The 22,641-nt window shown below is 42.6% G+C and overlaps 1 protein-coding gene across 1 annotated transcript in view; it reads right to left on the reverse strand.

Annotated features, from left to right (window-relative positions):
• Positions 1–22,641, reverse strand: part of EFR3A (EFR3 homolog A) — a 203,209-nt gene that overhangs the window by 78,549 nt on the left and 102,019 nt on the right. The window contains 3 exon segments of the mRNA XM_038390220.2: positions 4,645–4,782; positions 15,086–15,153; positions 15,155–15,236. Coding sequence (XP_038246148.1) covers positions 4,645–4,782; positions 15,086–15,153; positions 15,155–15,236 — 288 coding nt within the window.

Here is a 22,641-nt window from a genome sequence, read left to right on the forward strand (position 1 = left end):
CCACCAGGAAGTTTAGACTTGAAATCAGACGAAGGTTTTTAACCATCAGAGGAGTGAAGTTTTGGAATAACCTTCCAAGGGAAGCAGTGGGGGCAAAAGATCTATCTGGTTTTAAGATTCTACTCGATAAGTTTATGGAGGAGATGGTATGATGGGATAATGGGATTTTGGTAAGTAATTGATCTTTAAATATTCAGGGTAAATAGGCCAAATCCCCTGAGATGGGATATTAGATGGATGGGATCTGAGTTACTATAGAAAATTCTTTCCTGGGTATCTGGCTGGTGAATCTTGCCCATATGCTCAGGGTTTAGCTGATTGCCATATTTGGGGTCGGGAAGGAATTTTCCTCCAGGGCAGATTGGAGAGGCCCTGGAGGTTTTTCGCCTTCCTCTGTAGCATGGGGCATGGTTGACTGGAGGGAGGCTTCTCTGCTCCTTGAAGTTTTGAACCATGATTTGAGGACTTCAATAGCTCAGACATGGGTGAGGTTTTTCATAGGAGTGGTGGGTGACATTCTGTGGCCTGCGCTGTGCAGGAGGTCGGACTAGATGATCAGAGTGGTCCCTTCTGACCTTAGTATCTATGAATCTATGTACTCTGTGTATATAAATCTCCCCACTGTATTTTCCACTGAATGCATCCGATGAAGTGAGCTGTAGCTCACGAAAGCTTATGCTCAAATAAATTAGTTAGTCTCTAAGGTGCCACAAGTCCTCCTTTTCTTTTTGCGGATACAGGCTAACACAGCTGCTACTCTGAAACCTTTCAAGAAAAAGAAAATCTTATTTCCCCATCTGTGTTACAACCACCACCTCAGATTTTTAAACTGGAAATGGAAGCTTAATTTACTTTTTACTGCTTATGTTATTTTCTTTTATCAGTTCTCTTCACTTGCACAACAAAAGTGTCTGGTCACTCTAACTTTTGTTTAGAAACAGTTTCTTGGCAATTTCAGTTCCAAATTCTCATGGTCTTCAGTGGTACACAATCTTTTCAGCACTTGCATCCTTCCACTCACATGTCAATTATTTATAAAGGATCTATTTATGCTGGCTCTTCTGTTGCAATGGAATGCAGAGAATGGTGACCACAAGCTATGACTAACCCGTAGGAGAGTTTCTTCACCCCTTTCCTCAGGAAAGGAATGTGCTTAGCAGATCTGTAGAAGTTTGTAATTACAGTAACTCCTTGCTTAACATTGTAGTTATGTTCTTGAAAAATGCTACTTTAAGCAAAATGATGTTAAGTGAATCCAATTTCCCCATAAGAATTAATGTAAATGGGGGGAGATTAGATTCCAGGGAAAATTTTTCGCCAGACAAGACGTTTTATTCATATATATATATATATATATATATATATATATATATATATTATATACACACACACACATATATACACACACACAGTATAAGTTTTAAACAAACAATTTAATACTGTACACAGCAATGGTGATCGTGAAGCCTGGTTGAGGTGGTGGAGTCAGAGGGTGGGATATTTCTCAGGGAACGCCTTGATGCTAAATGATGAACTAGCACTTGCCTGAGGCCTCGAGGGTGAACACTTTGTTAATGTAGCCTCACACTCTACAAGATGGCATGAACGGAGGGAGGAGAAACAATAGACTCATGGCAGTGGCTGCAAACATTCCCTGCTGAAACTGAACACTGATGATGAACCCACGCTATCCCACTGGTGCGCGCCACTCCCTCCACTTTCCAAAGTGCCGGAGGGATGGGGTGCATGTGTGTGAGAGACAGAGTGTGTGTGAGTGTGAGGGAGGGAGAGAGAGACGGACGCGCATTGCCCCTTTAAGTACGCTGATCCCAGTCTAAGTACACTGCCTTTTTAAGTAGATCAGCAAGTTGAGACAGTAGCTGCTGCCAGCAAGCTCCCTCCATCCTCAGCCCCCATCATGTCCCCCCTGTTCTGTGAAGATAGAGTACAGGAGAAGGGGGGAGTGGAAACCCTGACATCAGCACCCTCTTCTCCCCTGCAAAGAAAGCAGGTGGTTGCCTTGGAGCTGCTACCAGGAGAGGGCAGAAGCAGCACAGCGCAGTGCGGGGAGGGACAGCTGAACTGCCCGGCAATTGATAGCCTGCTGGGCAGCTGCCGTACAGAGAACTTAGAGGAGTTGATGGGGGGCTGCTGGCCCACCCTGGTTCCAAGCCCCCACTAGCTAGCTCCAACAGGCTGCTCTTTCTGCAAGCAGTGGACAAAGCAGGTGGCTGCCAAACAATGTTATAAGGGAGCATTGCGCAACTTTAAACAAGCATGTTCCCTAATAGATCAGTAATGTAACAACGAAACAACATTAACTGGAATGATGTTAAGTGAGGAGTTACTGTACCCTGGCTGACAACATGAATAGTTGAAGGAGGAGGCTCCTTTCATTCAGAAAAAAAATAATCATCTGGCCTATGATGGACATGGCAGACAGGTGTTGGACATCACTATCCTCAAGTTGAAGTTTTGTGTGCACAAAGCTCTCCTTGCCTTCAGGAACTTGCCATCCTCTTCCAAGGCAATCAGACAGTGACTGACTAGCACAGCAGAATGTAGCACCCTTACTGTCCTTTTGCCTTAGAATGCTGGTCACTTGGAGTGAAGATGAGCACAAGGCTGTCCAGCTGAAGACACTCCAGCTTCCTTCCCAGTCTGCAAGACCATATGGTGAGGGATCTCTCAATACCTGACAGACAAATTCCCAAGGCCTTGGAGAGATACACCGAGGTGGAGTCGACTGTGGATGCACTGGTGAAGAGTTGATAATTTTTAGAAGTGTACCTCCTGTCTTCTATCAAAGGCAGCTCTCTTCCCCAACAAGTTCCCTGCCCCATGTTCATTCCTTATATCCTCTCATGCCCAGCTATCCACAACTTCTGAACCCCATCCATTAAAATGATTCCTCTCTCCTTTATCCCAGAGAAACTTAGAATGCAGAGAGAGGTTGGCTGTTATACTGCTTCCTCACAGAGACTTCAATGGGCTTAACTCAGAGAAGTAGTAAAGCAAGAGGCATCAGACACTAGCTGGCCTAATGGTTATTCTTCACTGAGCTCTGCACCTGCAGGAGAACAACAGTGCAGTAGTTGGTCCCTCAGGCTGCAGGCTGCATGGCCTGGCACACTGACTGGGACTGATTCACCAGGGATGGATTTGCAAAATTTGGAGCACTTCTAGTCAAATGAAGATTGTTGGTTACTACGCAGACTTGTCCTTGAATGCAGAAGTAGGCCCAGTAACCCACTGCAACTCCCACTGCAGTCACTGTGAGTTGTGTCACTTAACTGAAGGTAGAACTGGTGCCATTTCAAAGGGGAAACACAAACCACCTATCTCTTCTCTTCAGATTTAGCTTCTTCAGTATGAATACTGATGTCAGAAAATGGAGCAGCAAAAACAGTAACTGCTCCTATTTCCTCCCAGATCTTCCCATGTGGTATAAATTGCTTTCAGTAATTTATATCACTGTGAAATCATTATTGGAATATAAATGCCAGTTTCTACAGTTCATTTACTTTTGATATTCAGCTATTTACTTAGCAAAATGTTGGTGAACACCCTTCCATTTCAGTATGTAACCTCTGCACTTTGGTTAAAATGCATTATGGACAACTAACAATTCACAAATGTGTTTGAAAGTATGCATAATCTGCATTTATAATGCATGAACTTCACATAAGTGGTCATAAAAATAAAAAATATTACTTTAACAGATTAGCTGCAAGAAGGACATTATTTCTATTGATTTAGCTCTTTATTTCTATTAGTGCCAACTTAGAGGCTCAAATCAGTATCAGGCCCCTCTGTGCTAGATGCTATGCAAACACACAGAAAAAGAGTCAGTTCTGGACCCAAAGACCTTATAATTTAATCTGAGACAAAAACAACAAGAGTGAAAAATCAGAAGGCAGGAAAAGATGATAGGGAGAATAGTTTACATCAGTTCGTTCCGTGCACAAGTCAAACATCATTGAAGGTACCAAATACACTTTAATATAATTAGCTTTCCCTGAGTGATGCACAACAAAACCATTATCAGATGGCTGATTTCCTGTAGGTATCACAAGCAGAGGTACATCTTGAAGAAGGGTAAGTAGTATCCATATGTATTAATTCAGAGGGTGTTCCATGTGTAACTCATGCTTAAAGGAATGAATGTGGCTCTGTCTCCTCCTGGAGGCTGGACCATAGCAGTTTATGAGCTGGCTACGGTCTATGAGCAAATAGAGTTGTGTTTTTTAGCTCAGGCAGAAGAGGAAGACTGCTGAATTAAAACTGTAAACCCAAGTTCAGTCTCCACTGGCAACAACCCATCCAGCGCATTGTAATACAGGGGCTGCACGGGGGAAGCTAACAGATGGGCAGACAAGGCTGGCATCTAGCTGGAACAGGTAGATTTTTGAAGGGCCTTGAAAAAGGGGACAAGAAGGAATGTTATGGGGTAGAGTTTTATGGGATGAAACAGGAGGAGCCAGTGAAAGGATTCAAAGTGACATGATCAGAGTGATGGGCAGGGAAAAAAGATTAGAATACAGTACTTCAAATATTAAAACGGTTCATCTTTTTTATTGAAAAATTGGACATACTTCCAACTTTTAGGACAAACAATTATTTAGACATTTGTTTTCTACTCACGCAAAAACTGGTTTGACAGCATTGTTCATATTCCCATAGGTTGCTCGGCCCAACAGTTCTCGAAAACAATTCTCGGCCAGCATAGCAGGGTTCTCCTCTTTCTCTCCTCCTGTAGGGGATGAGGGTGGGCCAGTTCGACTGAAACAAAGAAAAAAGTTGCACTGGAATTATTTATACTTGTTACTCATACACCTATCCCTAGGTACTTTTATGGCTCTCATCCATCTAGTATTCAAGTGCTTGACTTATGCAAAGCCACTCAACAATGACCTCTGCAAAATACCTCATCCAAATTGTTCCAAGACAGACAAGCTGCAATGTAAACCTAGAATGCACTATAATGCCAGGCACTAACTAGCCATGTGGACACCGCTACTATGCACTAAAAGTATAGCATGCTTTGATCTACTCCCATTTCACGTAGCCAGTTAGTGCATTGCAGGTTAGCGTGCTGTAGATTTACATCACAGTCTGCTGTGCACTAACTGTCCATCTGGTCAAGCCCTGTGTATTTTTGTGGGTAAACAATTTCATCTGTATCTGTACTAGGTTGTGAACTACCTGGAGCAGAGACTCAATGTCAATCTTTACATATCTGTTCTCCCCCAAGCAAACTGTAAGTGTTCAATAAATAATTTAGTCATAGGACCAGTAACTGATAGGAGGCAAAACAATGGCTACCCATACTGAGTTTTTCATTTCGATCACCCACCTAATGATGATTAAGCGGTGGGCAAGTGAAGGAGATCATTAGTCACTTTGTTCCTACCAAAGTTTTGCCCAAGTTCTTGCATAGATTTGGGACTTTTAATTCATTTTGAAATATAATACATTAATACAAGTAAACCTGAAATGAAAACTCCAATACTTTTCGTAGTAACTGTTGGTTTCCAGGTTAAAAAATAAATAAATGATGGGACGAATTAGAACATTGCTGCCCACGTAACTACATCACAGCTATATCCTGCAAGTATATTCAATTCTGGAAACACAATGCTTGTGTGTTAACTTTGTTTGCAAAGAATGCCAATCAAAAGAGGCAAGCCATATTTAATAGTTTTCAGTAGCTTAAAGCTGTAGCCTACGAGTATCACAAAAAGTCAGATGTTGAAAAGAAATGTCATTGTAGTCAAATGACAACATACTTCACAGCTCTATGGCTTTCCAATGTTCACAAAAGCTTTGTGGTTTAAGGTCATTATGATCTAAACTTACATCGTCAAACCTAAGTGCCTCTGCTCTGGTCAATATTTTAGAAGCTACAATACTAAGTAGATGGTTAATAATTAGTCACTTGCTAGACACTATTAGGGTACAAAAGAGAAGATCATGAGGACACTTATCTAATAGAATAGGAAGGAAAACTGGATTTGCTATTAGAGGGTAAGTCTACATAGCCTGAAGCACCGAGCCTCCTGGCCTGGGTCGACAGACTCAGGCTAGCTTTTATGCTAGTGCTCTAAAAACAGCTATGTAGAAAGTGCTTTGAAGTTGCAGCTACGTTCAGAGCCTGAGTCACAACTTCAAAGCACTGTCTACACAGCATATTTTTAGAGAGCTAGCCCGAGCCCTGCTAGCCCAAGTCTGTTGACTCAGGCTGCGAGGCTCATTGCTGTGGGCTGTGTAGACATCCTGTTTGTGTTTTACCACCACCTATGCCCAATGCCAACCACTTTATTGTTAAGTTATATTGGTTATTTCAGTTCCAGTTATATTGGGATATACCAATATACCAATTGTAAAGCTAAATGAAAATTAAAATGAACAAAACCATTTTAAGTTCGGCACATAAGTGGTAGTAATATACATAGTGATGCTGTGACTTCAATTTCTTAACTACCTACAACAGTGATATTCAATTACATTTTCTGGTGGGCCAGATAAGCCAATGTCCAAATCTTGGTGGGCTAAAGGGCACTCTCTAGGGTCAATGGGCTTTTCAGGTGTTTGCTCTCTAGTGAGCCTGCCACCAGTCAGGGCTTGTAACCTTTCAAGAGTGGGATGCCAGACTATTTATTAATCTCAACATAAAAAATTAAGCATGCCGGTAGACAATATTCCATTGAAATGTTGCAAACAACTATTTACACAAATATATTGTAATGTTATTAAAACAGCATGCTATTAATATAAATTATATTAAAACTACAAAATTCAAATTAAAAGTTAAACTCATAAGAAATGAATGGACATCTAATTTTCTTTTCTTATTGCCTGAAATTTTGATATTTGCTCGCAAAGTTTTTTCGGAAAAGTGCTGCACAGTATCCAATCAAATTAACTAATGAAAGCATATCAATTACAGATCACTTTAAGTTGCATAAGTATCTGATACAGCACTTGATTAAGTCAAAATGTAGCAACACAGTCTAGCTCCAATGTGTTTAAATGCACATGAAAAGTTCCTAATTTAAACACATAGCATGACAGTAAACAGAGAGAAAATAAATGAAGTGCATCTGTCCTGCTCCCATCAACTCAGCTCCCCTGCAGTTCTGCCCTCTAGCCCCTCTCATGTGCCTCCCCTCCCCAGTTGTTCCCAGCCCCACCTCTGCTCCTACTGGATTCTTCACCCCCCCGTCCCAGAGTGGGGGAGAGATGCAGCAGGGTCCCCCCTCCCCTCTTCCAGGCAGAGGGCAGCTCCAGGGGTTCTCTTCACCAGCCTCTCCCTTCTTAAGACAGATATTACAGGGAGGGAGGGAAGAGGAGCAGAGGAACCATCTCTGCTCACACAAGTGGGAGGGGGGGAGGAGAGGGAGTGGAGGGAATGGACCTGCCCTGAGCTGCAGGGCTCTTTCTGCTCCCTCCTCCCCTCCTGTAAGCCCCCTCCCTGCCTGTGAGAATAGGCTAGGCTCCTCAGGGAAGGGGAAAAGAACTCTGCTTTTCCCAGAGAGGTCTGGTTGGCTGCTGCTTCCCAGAAGGCATGAAGGAACAGCTGATGCCCAGGCAAATGGAAGACCATTGTGGCCCAGATCTGTCTCTCAGGCTGCCAACTGAAAAACAACGCTGTAAGTGATATATTTTGGAGATCCCTTATAATCCAAGGTCCTGAGCTGCATCCCCTAAAGCCCCTGCGTTAATCCAGCCTTGAGGACATGACAATGTTTCACTGCAGAGAACTTCGCCATTTTTCCACTGCAGCTATCAAAAAAATCTGTTATGAATGGGTATATGGTAAATGCCTGCTCAGTTGTAATAAACTACATACGACCTCTTCCAATCCCTACTTTGAGCATTTATTCTAGAAACCATGAGTAGGAGGAATGTTTCAGGCTTATGAAAAAGGATATATTACATATACAAGCAATTAGATAGTACATTTCTCCCTTGTAATACAGAACTGTAATGAAGCATAAGTGCAGTAGAGAAAAAGAATAAATGACTTTTAGAATTATAAGACACAGCATATGCAAGTCTTTCAGTTTGCCTAAATGTGGGGTGGGGGGGTGGTAAACCTCATTGATGCTATTATTTAACCTACAGTACATAAATCACACTAATAGCATGCATACAGGATGGCTGTGCATTTTTTAAATTTGCATCATTGTGCACACTAAGCATGTGGAGTTCTTGGAAGATATTCTACGGTCCTTTGTTTTGCTGCTAACACAATGCATTCTGAGATTTTTCTCTCCGCATTGTGGGATGCATAGCAGAAACCAGGAGGCTTCAAATTCTTAAAAGAAAAAAAAAAAGATACCTAGGTTTCTGCTTTCTCTGCCCAGTGCTTCTTTTCTGGGTGGGTTAGCCCCATTTTCGTATTTCTGTTGGCCGGCGTGGACCCAACAATGCTCCGGTCCTGCACCACTATGCTGGCAACTGTGAATATACAGAGGCAGGCTGGGCTGAATTTCAGCAATTAAAGCTGGATGAATTTGGACTTCACCTGCTGCACCACCCAGCAGATGATGTGGCAACATCATCAGCTGTCCAGTAGCACCAGCAGCTTCAGTGGCAGCAGTGGGGTGAGGATGATGAAGAGGATGACACAGAGCAGTTGATTTTAGAGGAGTTGTTCCTGAAGCAACTTCAGACCATGCAGTGCCATTTCTGGGCTCAGGAAACCAGCACTGATTGATTGGAAAGGAGAGGTTACTAACCCTGTGAAGTACCTGGAATTCTTCGAGATGTGTGTCCCTGTACATTTGGTACTTCCCATGAACAAGCAGTCTCTAGTCCCAAGAGCCACTGAGGAACTAGGCTTGCAGTTAAAGAATGTTCAGATTGGGGTGAAGTATCTGACCTGCATCCTGAGACACAGTTGAGGTTTTATCGGGAGTTGCCATGGAGGATGAGGAGTGAGTTTCATGAGGTAAGGAAACTAAGCTTGTCTTATTTTTAGGGGCGGGCTTCTTGGCGTCCTTATTTTTAGGGGCGGGCTCTGGTTTGCTGCATCCACCACCAAGGTCCTGGGTTGGGGGTAGGAGAAGAAGAGGTACTCACGTCCCTTTTGTGGGACAAAGTAATGCCTCTCTACACCCCTGGCTGTAGGTGGTATAGAGGCTGGGGTCTGCCAGAGCACCTTTGTGGTGTTTTGTACAGTTTTTATGATGCAGTGTCACCTTGGAGGGATCCTCCGGGGCAAATGTGTTGACCATTGGGTCCGAGTCCTCCACAACTGCCTCAGTTTGCATATTGAGGTCCTGGCGTATCCTCCTAAGGAGGTTCTGATGGGCTTTCATGTCCATTGCTGGGAGGGACTTTGTATTGCCCACTATTGTCTCATGCGGCAAGGAAGAAGATGAGGATCGAGGTGGGACAACCCTTCCAGTTCCCTGGTGATGTGCTCAGGGACATCCACTGCCGCTGCAACTAGTGTTGCGGGAGCTACAGGTGTTGGCAGCTCCGACAACACACCCAATCCAGGAGGCCCGGGGTCTGCACCCCATGGTTCTCGGGAGCCCTGGAAGGGGGAGGGGAGGGAGAGAGCAGCATGGGCAACGAAAACTACTGATGCCGCCTTGGAACTATGCCCTTGGGCCTGGTGATAGGCCCAAGGTGTCCAAAAGGGCCATTGTACGGGCCCTGCCACTGGGGTGGCCAGGACACCATTGGTACCAAGGGATCCTCCGCGCTACAGTGCCGAGACCGATGCCAGGATCTTGAGTGGTACCGGCTGTGTCGGGACACGAACAACTCCGCCTCTGACTCAGAGGAATAGTCTGAGCTCGACCAGGGTGGGGCAGTCCCTGACCCAGCATCGAGACGATGGGTAACAGCGTTGCATCATGCTGGGCTTGCCACGGTGCCGGATAGGTGGTGCCACAGGTGGTGCCACTGTCAGTGCCTAAAGTAGTGCAGATGATGTGCCGGGTATCAGCGCTCCAGAAGGGAGAGCTACTCTAACAGGGAAGGAAAAGCTATTTACTCTTGGAAGAGAGTCTAAACCTTGCTTAAAAAAAATAAATTAAAATAAATCAGAATTTGTGATAATTAATGCATAATACCTGTCAATGTCTTCTATCTTCTGCATATTAAAAAGCAGGGAGAGAACTATCTTGTCCACATACTCCAGGATGAGCTGGGGCTTGTGCTGTCTGCACCTGAACCGGTGAATGAGTGGTGGGGGATTGTGCCGTCATGGCAATCAAGTCCCACACGGCCTCAAAAGTGACTGGTGTAGAAGGAAGGTCAAGGTCCTTCTCCAACACCTCCCAGACTGGGGAGTCCACCAAACCCAGCCTCAACGGACCTCCCCTCAAGGCTGGAGTCAACGGTGACGGGACCAATGAACCAGCCTCCTGGTGTCCCAGTGTGGAACGGACCACACTGATGTCCTGTTTCCTCTTCTTGGGGTGGGAACGGCCCCCTCTGCCTTTTTCTTTTTATGCGGCACTGGGGATTGTGATCTGTATCGCATCAATGAGCCAGCCTTCCACGCTGGGGAGCAGTGCCGACGCTCCTTACGAAAGTCCTTCCTCAGTGCCAAGGTGTCCCGCACTGAGGCCGGTGCACTGTGCAACGAGGCTGCTGGTACCGCCTTTTGTGCTGATTGAGGCTGGAGAGCAGACTCCATTAAAAGGAGATTCAGCCGATATCCTCTCTCCCTTTTGGTTCTGGCTTGAAGCTTCTGCAATACTACACTTGTCCTGCAAATGTCCCTCTCTCAGGCACTTCAGACAAGTGGTGTGCGGATCCACTCTGGCATAGGCTTACCACACCTATCACACAGCTTGAACCCCTGGGCCGCAGCAGGTCTTTGACAGTACTCTCAACCTCTCTTGGGAAGCCCAACAGCTGCAGCGAAGACACTCTCCACCTGACCACTGCAGTGAAATACAGATCATGCTGCAATATGTGTAGCATCCAACGAGGCCTGTAACAATATCTTTGCCAGAGCTGACCCTGTCTACAGTGGCCCTTAAACTGATCACGATGTTCCTCTGGCAGGTGCTCAATACAGGAATTAATTTTGTTGTAATTTAAATAAATCATATTTGACCATGAGGCACCTTATAATTTGCTATTTGGAACTGAAGTGGGCTGGAAGCATAGCATTTGGGATCAAAAAGATCAAGCCTCCTGTCATCCTTTCTGTAAAGGGTGGACTTTGAGCTATGCTATCTGCCTTGTTCACTAAAAGCCTTCACTACCAGGGAATTTGGAGCTGGATGAGAAAATAAAAACTCTGATTGCCTGGCAGGGACATAATACCTTTTACCTGCCCTCTTGCAAGTAGGTGGTATGGCAGCTAGGTTTGCTAAACTGTCTTAGCAGCCTTTATTGACCAGAATGACAATTCAGAGATTGTAGGTATGCAAAATATCTAGAAGTTTATGACAGGACTCCTGAACCTCCTCTAAGGGAATCTGAAGCATGCCAACAATTCACTTCATCAGTTCTTGAAAGTGCCTAACATCATCTGCCTTAGAGGCTGTTGGAAGCATGATAGCTTCATCAGGCAACGAGGAGGAAATATTAGTAAGAGGTGTCACCTCCTTAACCACCCTTATTTCTTGCTCCTCAAAGGTCTCCTCCTCTGTCATAAATGGTGGTAGAGGAGGTGGAGAAAGAATGGTCTCTTTTCTGTTCCCTCCAGCGGTGCAAAGACCTTGCTGCAAATTGTTGATGACAGAACGCCCACAGGTCCCACCAGAGCCACTAAGAGGGATCAAATAGCATAGGTGGAAGCATCCATCTGTGTTCCTGCCGGGGGGTGTCATTTGAAGTCCATCCTCCTGTAACAGGTCAGTGTAGGAAGGAGAGTACTGTGTCCTAGAATACCCAAGGGAACCCCGCACATATTCCAAAGGGTGGGTGGGGGCTAGCTGTTCAGCTTGCAAAGTAGACGCAGGCAAGTATGTTACTCTAGGTGATAAAGAGGTTGGTGACCAAGAGACTTCTGTCACTGACAAACCCCCAGCACTCATTAACAGAGGAAACTTCGGCTCTGAAGATACTATCAGGTCCTATGGGCACCTAAATTCCTGCGGTATGCATAGTATCAAAGAGTTGAGGGAGAACCTGTGGAAGATGGCTTCAGTATTGATGCAGCTGGTACTGAGTGCTTGGCATGCGAGTAAGTTGATTCGATTCAACCTGTAGCATAGGTAGCTAAGCAGTCTTTGGTACCACTGATTTTCATTTTATCGGTACCAAGTGCTGCTCAGGGACGGGCTCAGAACTCTTAACAGTCTCTCTGTCGGTGTGGGTACAGGTACCCAAACTCATTACCGAGTCTGTCCAAACAATGGACTCCACTCCACCCTTTCAGTTTCGGCATCACTTGGAGCTTGCATGGAACTCCTCCTTGGGACCCTGAGGTCTTGTGCCTTCTTGTGCGTCGGTGACTGAGATTTCTTAGGAATTTAGTCCTTACCTCCTCCTAGCTAGAGACAGATGTGGATGAGGACTTCAGTACCATAGATGTACTTCGTGCCGTGGTACTGCCTACATCTCTAGTGGTCTCCAGCGACCAAGACCTTGATGTGGATGGGGTGCTAGTAGTACTGGGAAGTCTATGTAGAGGGGAGTCCTCCACCACGGGATCAGAAGCTGATCCTAAAGCAGGCTCCATCATTAAGAGTTAACTTGATCTCCCTCTTTTTCTGGGATTCTCCATTGAAGGAAGTGCAGATCTTGCACTTACTGGGGATATGAGCATCACCCAAACAGCAGAGGAACTGGGAATGCCCATCACTGACCGGAACAGCCTCATGGCAGGCAAGACACCTCTTGAAGACCAGCATTCCAGAATAAAATAATGAAAAAACTTCTATAAGGGGAAGCTCTTAAATTATCTCTATGAAATATATTATATATATATATATATAAAAATATATATATTTTTTAAAGGAAAAAAATACAAAAGGAACAACTATTCCAACAACTGTAAACACTACAAGGTAACTATATGCTAACTAATTTGAAGTATTAGAGAAAACAGGCAACCAGAGAATCCATCTCAGGCTGAAGCAGTTGAGAAGGAAACGAAGGCAGTTTTCCTGTGCGTCCATATTACGGTCAGCAAGGGGCATGAGGATGTGGTGAGGCGCATGTTTGGGCCGAATAGGCACGCTACCAAAATCTCAGATCAAGGTGCAAGCACACTACTTGAAGAATAGCCCATAACTTTTTCTTAAAAGCAACCAATGTCAAGAGAAATGTTTCATTCTCCCTAATAATGGTAGGGGGTATTTATTCATTCTCTATGCAGCTGGGCTGGAAGACTGGTCTTTCCTACATAATGCTTTGATGCCATCTTGCTAGAACAATATGGTTCATACTCCTACTCTTTAAGAATGCCTTTCTCTTCTTCCTCTGCATGTATAAAGTCACAATAGCAAAACCAAACTATTATTATTTTAGCATTTAAGCCCAAGAGTCAACACTGATAAATATTGTTTTCCATTTTTATTCATGTGTATAAAAGCCACTTATTACCACTTGAAAAGCATTAACCACTTTTTTTTTCTGCTGAGTGTCTTTAGTATATTATCTTCAATAAGCAGTTAGCCTCAGAATTACTTTCCTTTGCTCACTAAGTGATAAATTTTACCCCGGGTTCAATCTGAAATGACCTCCTTTAAGGACTAACCCAAACCCCATTTAAGTCAGAGTCTTACTCATTAAAGAATGAACGCAGAAAGTACTAATTTAATTAACATATGTCTGCTTCTTAGCATAGGAGAGGTTAAGAGGGAACCAGAAAGCGGGTAATGTAGAGATGCCTCTGTCTACTTCCTCCTGAGAAGTCCTCTCTTTTAGCACAGACATCCCAAAGCCAGTGGAGGCTGGCTAGGCTGCTCTCGTTCAGAGCAGCAACACGAGGGTCCTGGGAACAACTGACTTTTGTTCAGGCCACTTTTTCAAGGGTAAAAGCCACATGGAGACAGCAATGTGCCCCAAAGGCCTGGACAATCTGTATTCCAAAAGCACTCTCAGAGAAGCATGTAGAGAAATGGGCAGGTAGGCAATGACTGATCTGAAGTGGGGAGCCATTGGTACCAGCCTAGCTTGAAATTGCTGCTGCTTTGAAGGGGGAGACAGGTGCTGCCAACCAGAAATGGAAGAAAAAGTGAGTCAGGAGAGAACACAAAGGCCTGTAGGTTCAGGAAAGCAAAGCAGGAAGGCATGAGAGAGAGAGAGAGAGAGAGCAAGCATGAAATGACTGCTTTGTGTAGATGTAGAAAGTCTATCAGGGATAACAACAGGCAGGCTCTTAAAAGGGCCAGATTCAGCCACCAAAAGAAAAAATTTGTTTAAGAATGCCTCCACAAATGGAATTAGTGTTGATGGAATTCCACAGGATTAGCAAATGGACATTTGACTGTAATACATGCTCCACAGAACAGTATTTATCAGAAATTGTAGGCTCCAAATCTATTATGAAAAAACAAAACAAAAGAAACTTGATACACATACTGGTAACATACAAAAATGTACTGGAAAAGTAACTGTTGCATATTCTCAAGAGCTACAGTGATTTAGCCAAAGAGCCATTGAAAGTCAACATTAGCTAGGTGCTCAACTGCCATTTGTGCCTTAGTTCCATATCTTGCTTCCACTTCTCCTCCCCTAAAAGAAAAATCCCAGAAGCTGCTTTAAGGACTACCTAAAAAATTAATAAAAATCTCAACTTTAAACAGGTTTGTTAAGTTTGGCAAAAATGGTATTTGCTGATTTTTACATCAGACACTGTATGAAACAAGTGATTTTTAATTTTAAAAACCTTAAAGGGTATCTGGATAAGCGCATTTGTGAACTAATTTTCAGTCTGATGGGATCTGGAACAATTGGAAATCTGATTGTTGAAAAAATGTTACCAAGGCAAAGATTAGCATTTAACCATATATATGCTACCAGTTATACACATTTATCAAGAGTATCTAGTGACAATGAGAGCTACTCTAACAGGGAAGGAAAAGCTATCTACTCTTGGAATAGAGTCTAACCTTTTTTAAAAAAAAAAATCAGAATTAGTGATATTACTGCATAATACCTGTCAATGTCTTCTATCTTCTGCATATTAAACAGCAGTGAGGGAACTATCTTGTCCATATGCTGAGGGTTCCCAGATGGTTGCTCTGAGCTCATCATTAACTGTTTTACGTACTACTCCCTGAATGCCTCTGATTCCAGCAATCCGGATCCTAGGAGAGAAAATAAATTTCAAAAAGATGGAAATGTAGCATAAGACTTAATGATTTATCTAGTTATTAGGCAGTGTGGTTATGCAGTTTGGATTTCATTTAAGCTCTAAATGGAATTAAATTGGAAATATGGTTAAAACTGTATGGACATACCTATTTCCTTTAAATGGACACAAGGCTCCTATTGACATTGATGGAAGCAATGCATGCACACATGAGGACAATATATGGTCTTTAAAAGTTATACTGATACGGATCTTCAGGCACACTTGCAATATGTAAATTGTTCAACTGTACAGACTGCCTCTTAAAGCACCAAGTGCATGGCTTACAAAAAATAAGAAGGAGCTAATCTTTCAAGATTGTTGCAGGTTGATATCTACAAGAATGATTAGAAATGACAGAAGTAACCCAGAAAAGGGAAGACAGCCTGAATTGCTAGAATAGTTACATGTATCTTGATCAATGAATAAAAGTTAAACATGAAATACAAAAGGACACTTCAATCTGTATTTATCAACCAAATACACCCAAAAATGCTGACTGCAAAAAATACAAAACTGATATCTTCTGAGACATAGGTCTACTGAGAACTTAGTCCTATTAATTACAGCCATTCATACAATATCCGTAAGAGTGATGTAAATAACATGTAAAAACAATAACCATGTAACTGATTAAAATTCTATCGGTTACACAGTTAAACATTTAATCGGGGAACTATTCATGTGGAGGGTGCTGCAGCACCCCCACGTTTCAGGCGGGGCTCCGCTGCCAGCCCCCGCACCTGGGGATTCTGGCTGCCTGGCACAGGCGGCTGCCAGCTGGGACCCTGGGTGGAATTTAATCATAACAGAAAACGCTAAGCATCAGGCTTATTGGTTGAACTGGTTACATTTTTACATTCCTAATCCATAAGTATAAATACAGGTGTAGTTCAGAAGAAACTATGTAAAAAACAACCTTATACAGAAAAGGTTCATATTTGTGGTGTTGAACTGATAAATATTAAATATGCTGAGGTGGCAATGGCTTTTTTTTTTTAAACACTTATTTCGAGACAAGAGACACCTAGTTATAAGAGGTCAAAAGATTTAGCATAATTGGACTTTTAAAATAAAGATTTTATCACTCCTTTAAAGCGATTTTAAATCTTAATTTCAGCACAAAGGAATACGGTCACTGGCCTTGATTCTTATTTCTCTAAGCTAACGGTCAGTCACATTACAGTTGCTAAACTAAACTAAAATATTCCAAGCTTTACTTCATAAATGCTACATTATTTACTAGGAACACAGTTAAAGGAAAATAAGGGGGCTACGATTCCAAATAATCTATTTTTGGTCTAATTAGGATTCGGTACCAGGAACTAAACCTGTTTCTAGGAGTTCTAGGTTAATATAATAGGTAGAGGCCACATGTGCAAGTGATTGGGATGCATTTCAAATAGCTAGAGAAATCCATGTTTATTAATTTAGAAGAAGTATAGCGCAGTCTTGTAATTCCAGTATTAAGAAGTCTAGGAATTACAGTTAAATCGCACTGCATTTTAATATTCCATCACAGTAAGAGTTTCAGTCACATAGTGTCATCCATAACATTAACATTTTTGAAGTGAGATGTTTATTATTCTTTACAGGAAAGTAGCATGACTTAAATCAAGAATGCTCCTTTAATTCTCAATTATACATCTTTGGTGTACAATCAAGTTTTGCTCATGTAGTGGTTGTACCAATAATCACCCCTATAAAAGAGTACTTTTAAATTTTAGATAGTGAAGACTTGTTCATCTAGAGTGACTTCACTGTCCATCCCAATGGTAAATTTTGTGTTATCTTTTTTTTTTTTTTTTTTTTTTTAAATGAAGGAGATGATGAGAACCAAGCTTACGATTTCTGTACAGACAGGCTTTTTCAATCTTACCCTTAGAATCAATTTGGAGATTGAGAATCTGAGTTATACTGTTTAATGTCCTGAAAAAATTGCTAGCTCATTTGCCAACATGAGTAGGAAACTTGTCCTGGAAAGTGGGGTTCTGCAGAATTTAAGCTTTCATTTAAAAAAAAAAAATCCCAGCCTTTCGGGAAGTCACTTTCACAATAATATTGTAAACTGAATTGGATCAATTCAGAGTTACTTCAGGCTGACAGGAAACTTACACATGAAAAATGGAAATTCTTTAAGAACAAAATCCTGCCCCTGAACACAGAGAGGAAGTTATACTTCCCCTGTGATCACGGTGCGAGAAGAGCTACTTATTCCAGAACTATGTGGGAGGAAAAAGGCCAATGGCTCTGTACAGCAGCACCATAGGCCCAGCCCTCATATCCTTACTGTCACTGTTATGCAGGAAAGCCCCAGGAAGCTAGGGCTTTTGTTGTGCTGAAGGAATGTGAATCCTCCATCTTCTGGCATAATTCCTGCACAGGAGAATGTCTCAGCTTCCACTAGAAGAGGTCTCGTCCAATACTCCAAAAAAGGGGCTAGATTTACATCTGAATATTGCAAGCATACCAAATGTATGCTAATCTTGAAATCCTTCTGCATCTTAGTTTTGTCTCAGAAAGACTAGATATTTGGAACTACTGCATGATTTGTCAAAGTCTGCAGTCTTATGATAACTGTATTAGGATACACACTAGTTTAAGGCTAGGACCTACCCCGTTCCTGTTGCTGTGAGGAACAAGATTGGAAATTACCAGAGAGTCATGTTCCAACCCCATCTCTATGATCAGCATGTTTTATGACCTTGTCCAAGTTGATACGGAAACTAAGACCAAATGCTAATCTTTACAACTCATAAAGCACTTTGAATTCTAAGTAAAAAGTGCCATAAGTGTTAATGATTTTTAATGACCATGAACCACTGAAGCTTCTGGGACCCGTGTTCTCCCATGAAGATGCACTGTGAGATGCACTGTAAGGAAGATGCTTTCCTTAATAAAAATATACAGCTTTCAGATGAATATTTCAGTTATTTCTTACATTATAAACTCCTCTGAGCAAAGAAAGTGTCTTCTGTACTATACCTAGCAGAGTAGGCCTCCACCCAATGCTGACTAATATAAATATTTAACAACAATTTGGATTTTTACTGTTGAAGGCAAGCTGAACAATGTAATGCATGAAAGTAAGGGGAAAAAAAAAATCAATATTGTTATAGGTTGGGATGAACCTTACTGGTGGGTGTAACACCCACCTTGCATTCAGAATAAATGTGGAGGCCATTTCATAGATTCATAGATACTAAGGTCAGAAGGGACCATTCTGATCATCTAGTCCGACCTCCTACACAGCGCAGGCCACAGAATCTCACCCACCCACTCCTACGAAAAAAAGTATTTTCAATAATGCTTATACAAGTTTACACAACAAATGAGAACGTTTCACTAGAGGGAGCTAAAGACCAAAAAATGTAGTGTTTATGTAATACTAAAAAACAAGTCCATGGTACAATATACTTACATTTTATGAATTCAAGTGTTTTTACACTATTGACATTCTGGCCCTTAAATTACACTAATTTATATACAAAATGCTATCCTTAACCACAGCTTACACTCCCACTACACAAAGTGGACTAACAGCGATCCTGCCAAACAAAGCAGAAAGTGTTATGTTAAGCTGGCAAATCCATTCCTATATCTGTTTAAGTTTTAACACACAAAATTCATCACCATGATGTTTATACTTTAGATAAACTGGCTAAAGGTAACTGTTTGGAAGTTCACTACTGAAAATTCAGCTAAGCTTAGACAGCTTATTTTGTACCATAATATCTTTTTGCATTATTGTAGTAGTAAAGGATTTTGATTACTTATATAAACTAAATATTTCCTTTCTAAGTGAAGACTTGTTAGAAGGCTACTACTCAGGACTGAAAGGGAACCTGGTGCCCTAGGAAAACCACAATATTAGCCCTTCCCCTCCTCCATTCCTCAAACAGCTTCATCTCCTTCTTGAAAATGCAGTGGCAGAGGTCTACCCAATTCCCTTCCAGAGAAGAAGAGGCAGAAGCATAAGGTCCTCTTCTTCCCCAACTTGGAGTAGCAGCAGGGATCCCCTTAAAAGCAGCAGGTATATCAACAGGGGTCCTCCTGGCCTCTCTCAGGAGGCAAGAGAGGCCTCAGGTACTTATCCCACCAGCAGAGATGAAACTGCTTAGGTGGGTGGGCCAGACCCTGCCACACTCTTCTCCTGCCATTCAGGTAGGGTGGTGCGACTCCACACCAGTGACTCTTGGAGTTAACCCCCCGTTAAGATGCATGGGACAATTCACAATTGTTGTTTGGCAATGAGGCACTACATTCTAATTGACTAATGTACACATTAAAACCCACTTTGGAGTATCAGATTCAAAGAAAACAAAAGGATGTGGCCTATTAAAACAGCAGGACTTTCATAATCAAAAACAAATGTTTGATGAATATATTAAAGATAACTTGAATTTTAAAAATACTGAAAACATGCAGAGCAGAGATTATTACCACTTCTGTTTAAAAATATTTTGTTCTAGACAGTGGCCTCAAAACTAGCTTTTTATGATTGAACAAACCTAGGAAGACACTTTGCATGTGAAACTTTTTTGCACTGCAAGTCAGGTAACCCAACTACTCCAGTTTTACTTAAATTCCAGCTCCTAAAACCAGTCTCAAGGTGGTTCCAAAAGGCTCACATTTGACATACGTTAGAGAAAAGCTCATTGCAAGATGAATGGTTACAAACAGAAAAAAAAAATCTATTCATTTGAAAGAAGGAAGTGCCATGATCATCTGATCTTAACAGGTAAAATATGAACTAAATAATGGCAGTAAGATACAGTTATCAAAGAACATGCTAGTCAATCTGTGCATTTTCCAATTTACAGTATCCCCAGCTCACGATAGCATTGCTGACCCCTGATGATCACAATTCCCAAATCCTTCCCTCTTTCCCTTAATCCAACAATCAGCAGTCTCTCAGTTGTTCCTGCAAAGGGACCTCTTAAAGAATTCTAAATTCTAAGAAGTGCAGGAGTCTGGATGGAGCTAACACAAAGTCATGTGGAATAGCAGCTTCTGGTTTCAGTCAGGAAAGAGAATGTTATTTTATTCTAATTGTAAAAATATTAAAAAAAAATAAAAATCTTACTTTGCCCCATTTCATCTCCGAAGTCTCACTTTCTTGTTATCCACTACAGTAATAAGTGTACTCAGAGAAAGACTGTGGATGCAGCAATGTTGGACCATTTCCTCCAGGAACAAAGGAGGACATTACAGCTAAAGCATAGGATACAGTCAGGAGATTTGGGGTCCATTCCTGGCTCTGCCACAGAATTCCTGAATGACCATGGGTGACTCACTTAATCTCTGCCTCAGTAGCTATGTATGAAAACAGAAGTAATATTTACCTCTTACAGGGATGTTAGGAGGTTAAATTAAAATGTCTTTAGATTCTTGTATGTAAGGTACTACAGTATGTAAAATACAAAGCATTTTTACCATTCACTAGATTATCACTTTCAGATGGCCAAGTCTCGTGAACTATATAACCCTAGTAAAACTAGTATAATATTATATATAGGATTCATAACATACAGCACCATGTTTATTTGGGATTTTTTTTCTTTATTGGGAATTATATTTCTATAAGCTTATTTCACAGATGGAATTGATCTCCCTTCTTGGGAATTCTATTTCAAGTATTATGGCTGCTTGAGCCACCAACCTCTATGGGACAGTGAGAAAAACAACATTCTGCGACACTATTCATTTGCCTTTGAGACAAGGGCAGCAGCGTGCAGTGTCTGTCACATTCAGCAGCTGGGTAAACAGGGTGAGGCAATCTTTTTGCACAAGTGTTTCAGGCCCAGGTATATTTCAGTTGTATTCCTTGGAGATTTCCTGGACTGACCTTAACTTAAAATGAGGAAACTGTGGAAAAGTCTGATCCATGTCCCTCTCCCTACAATATTAATGCTCCTTTGTACTGGATATGTACTTGCATCAGACGTGTCCTTTAGCTCATCTTTGTCCAAGTTGTTGCAGTCACTTGGCTTCTACATAAGTGGCTGAAATCAATGAGACAGTTGTGTGGAGGGGAGAGGCTGAAGCATTGACAATCTTTGGCACAAGAAGCACTATTAACGGTGTCAGTGACAATGCTTTGTATGACAAAGGAGCCAATAGGTACAGAAGTTCATCTGGAAGTGGCTGATTGCACCAAGAGATTTAACAGTCTCCAACAGAGCAGTAGGCAGAGCCGTCCCTTGGTAGAGCGAATCAGGGCAACCGCCCCAGGCCCTGCACTTTGGTGGGTGGGGGGGGCCTGCATGTTGATAAAAAATGGGATAGTCCCGATATTTAGTCCTTTGCCCCGCATCCCAACTGATGTACGATCTGGACACCATTTGTCCAGATAGTCAGATAAGGAGGCGAGTGGGGAGGTGAGGTGGGAGACAGGTGGGCAAGCGGGGTGAGGATGGGAATGGGGAAGCAAATGGCAGTTGGGTGGGGGTAAGGAGGCAGGCAGGCGGGTGGCAAGGAGGAGAATGGTGGTTGAGCGGGGTGCCAGGCAGACTGCGGGGAGGCGAACGGTGGGCAGGCAGGTGAGGAGGCGAGCAGGTGGACAGCAAGGAGAATGGCGGGCGGGCGGGGGGAAGCGCACACCGGATGGATGGCAAGGAGACTAGCGGGGAGGTGAGCAGTGGGCAGGGGAGTGAGGAGGCGAGCGGGTGGATGGCGAGGAGGAGAGCGGCAGGTGGATTTGTCTCGGGCCCCACCCCCAACCAAGGACAGCCCTGGCAGTAGGTAAGTGTTGAAGGAAGTGTAATCAACAACATACTAGTTCTTGAAGTTAGGAGCCTAAGAGAAGGCCTATACTTCAATCAGGAGGTCTGACTGCAGCATGTGTAGGCATACCTGAGTGAGTTTTAATCTTGCTAGCTCTAGTACCAATAGCTAGGTAGCAAGGGCTTCGGCATGGGTTATTCAAGCCTGCCTGGGACCCTGGGTTCTTACTCAGGTGGCTAGCTCACTCGGATGCAGCTTCACTAGCTTGAGTATGCTTATATGTGCTGCAACCACACTTCCGATTGCGGTGTAGACATATCCTTAGTGTCTTACACAATAGCACACTGTGTACATCTCTAAATACATCCTGATTGAAGTATAGGCATACAAATGAGAATGGATGAATAACGGACATAGCAAATGGCACTTTTTTCCTGTTTACCATTTACAAGCCCAATCCTACACACACTTGCACATGAGTAATCCTACTCATGTGACTCATACGGTTGTAGGCTTGGTCCTGTGTCCCTTAATATATTTGGTGCAATCTTGCAGCCCTTGTTCAGGTAAAACTTAACTATACTGGGAGTTTTAACTGAGTAAGACTTGCAGTATGAAGCCTATTTTCCTGAAAT

The sequence above is a fragment of the Dermochelys coriacea genome, chromosome 2 (genome assembly GCF_009764565.3).
Source record: "Dermochelys coriacea isolate rDerCor1 chromosome 2, rDerCor1.pri.v4, whole genome shotgun sequence".
Taxonomy (NCBI): domain Eukaryota; kingdom Metazoa; phylum Chordata; order Testudines; family Dermochelyidae; genus Dermochelys; species Dermochelys coriacea.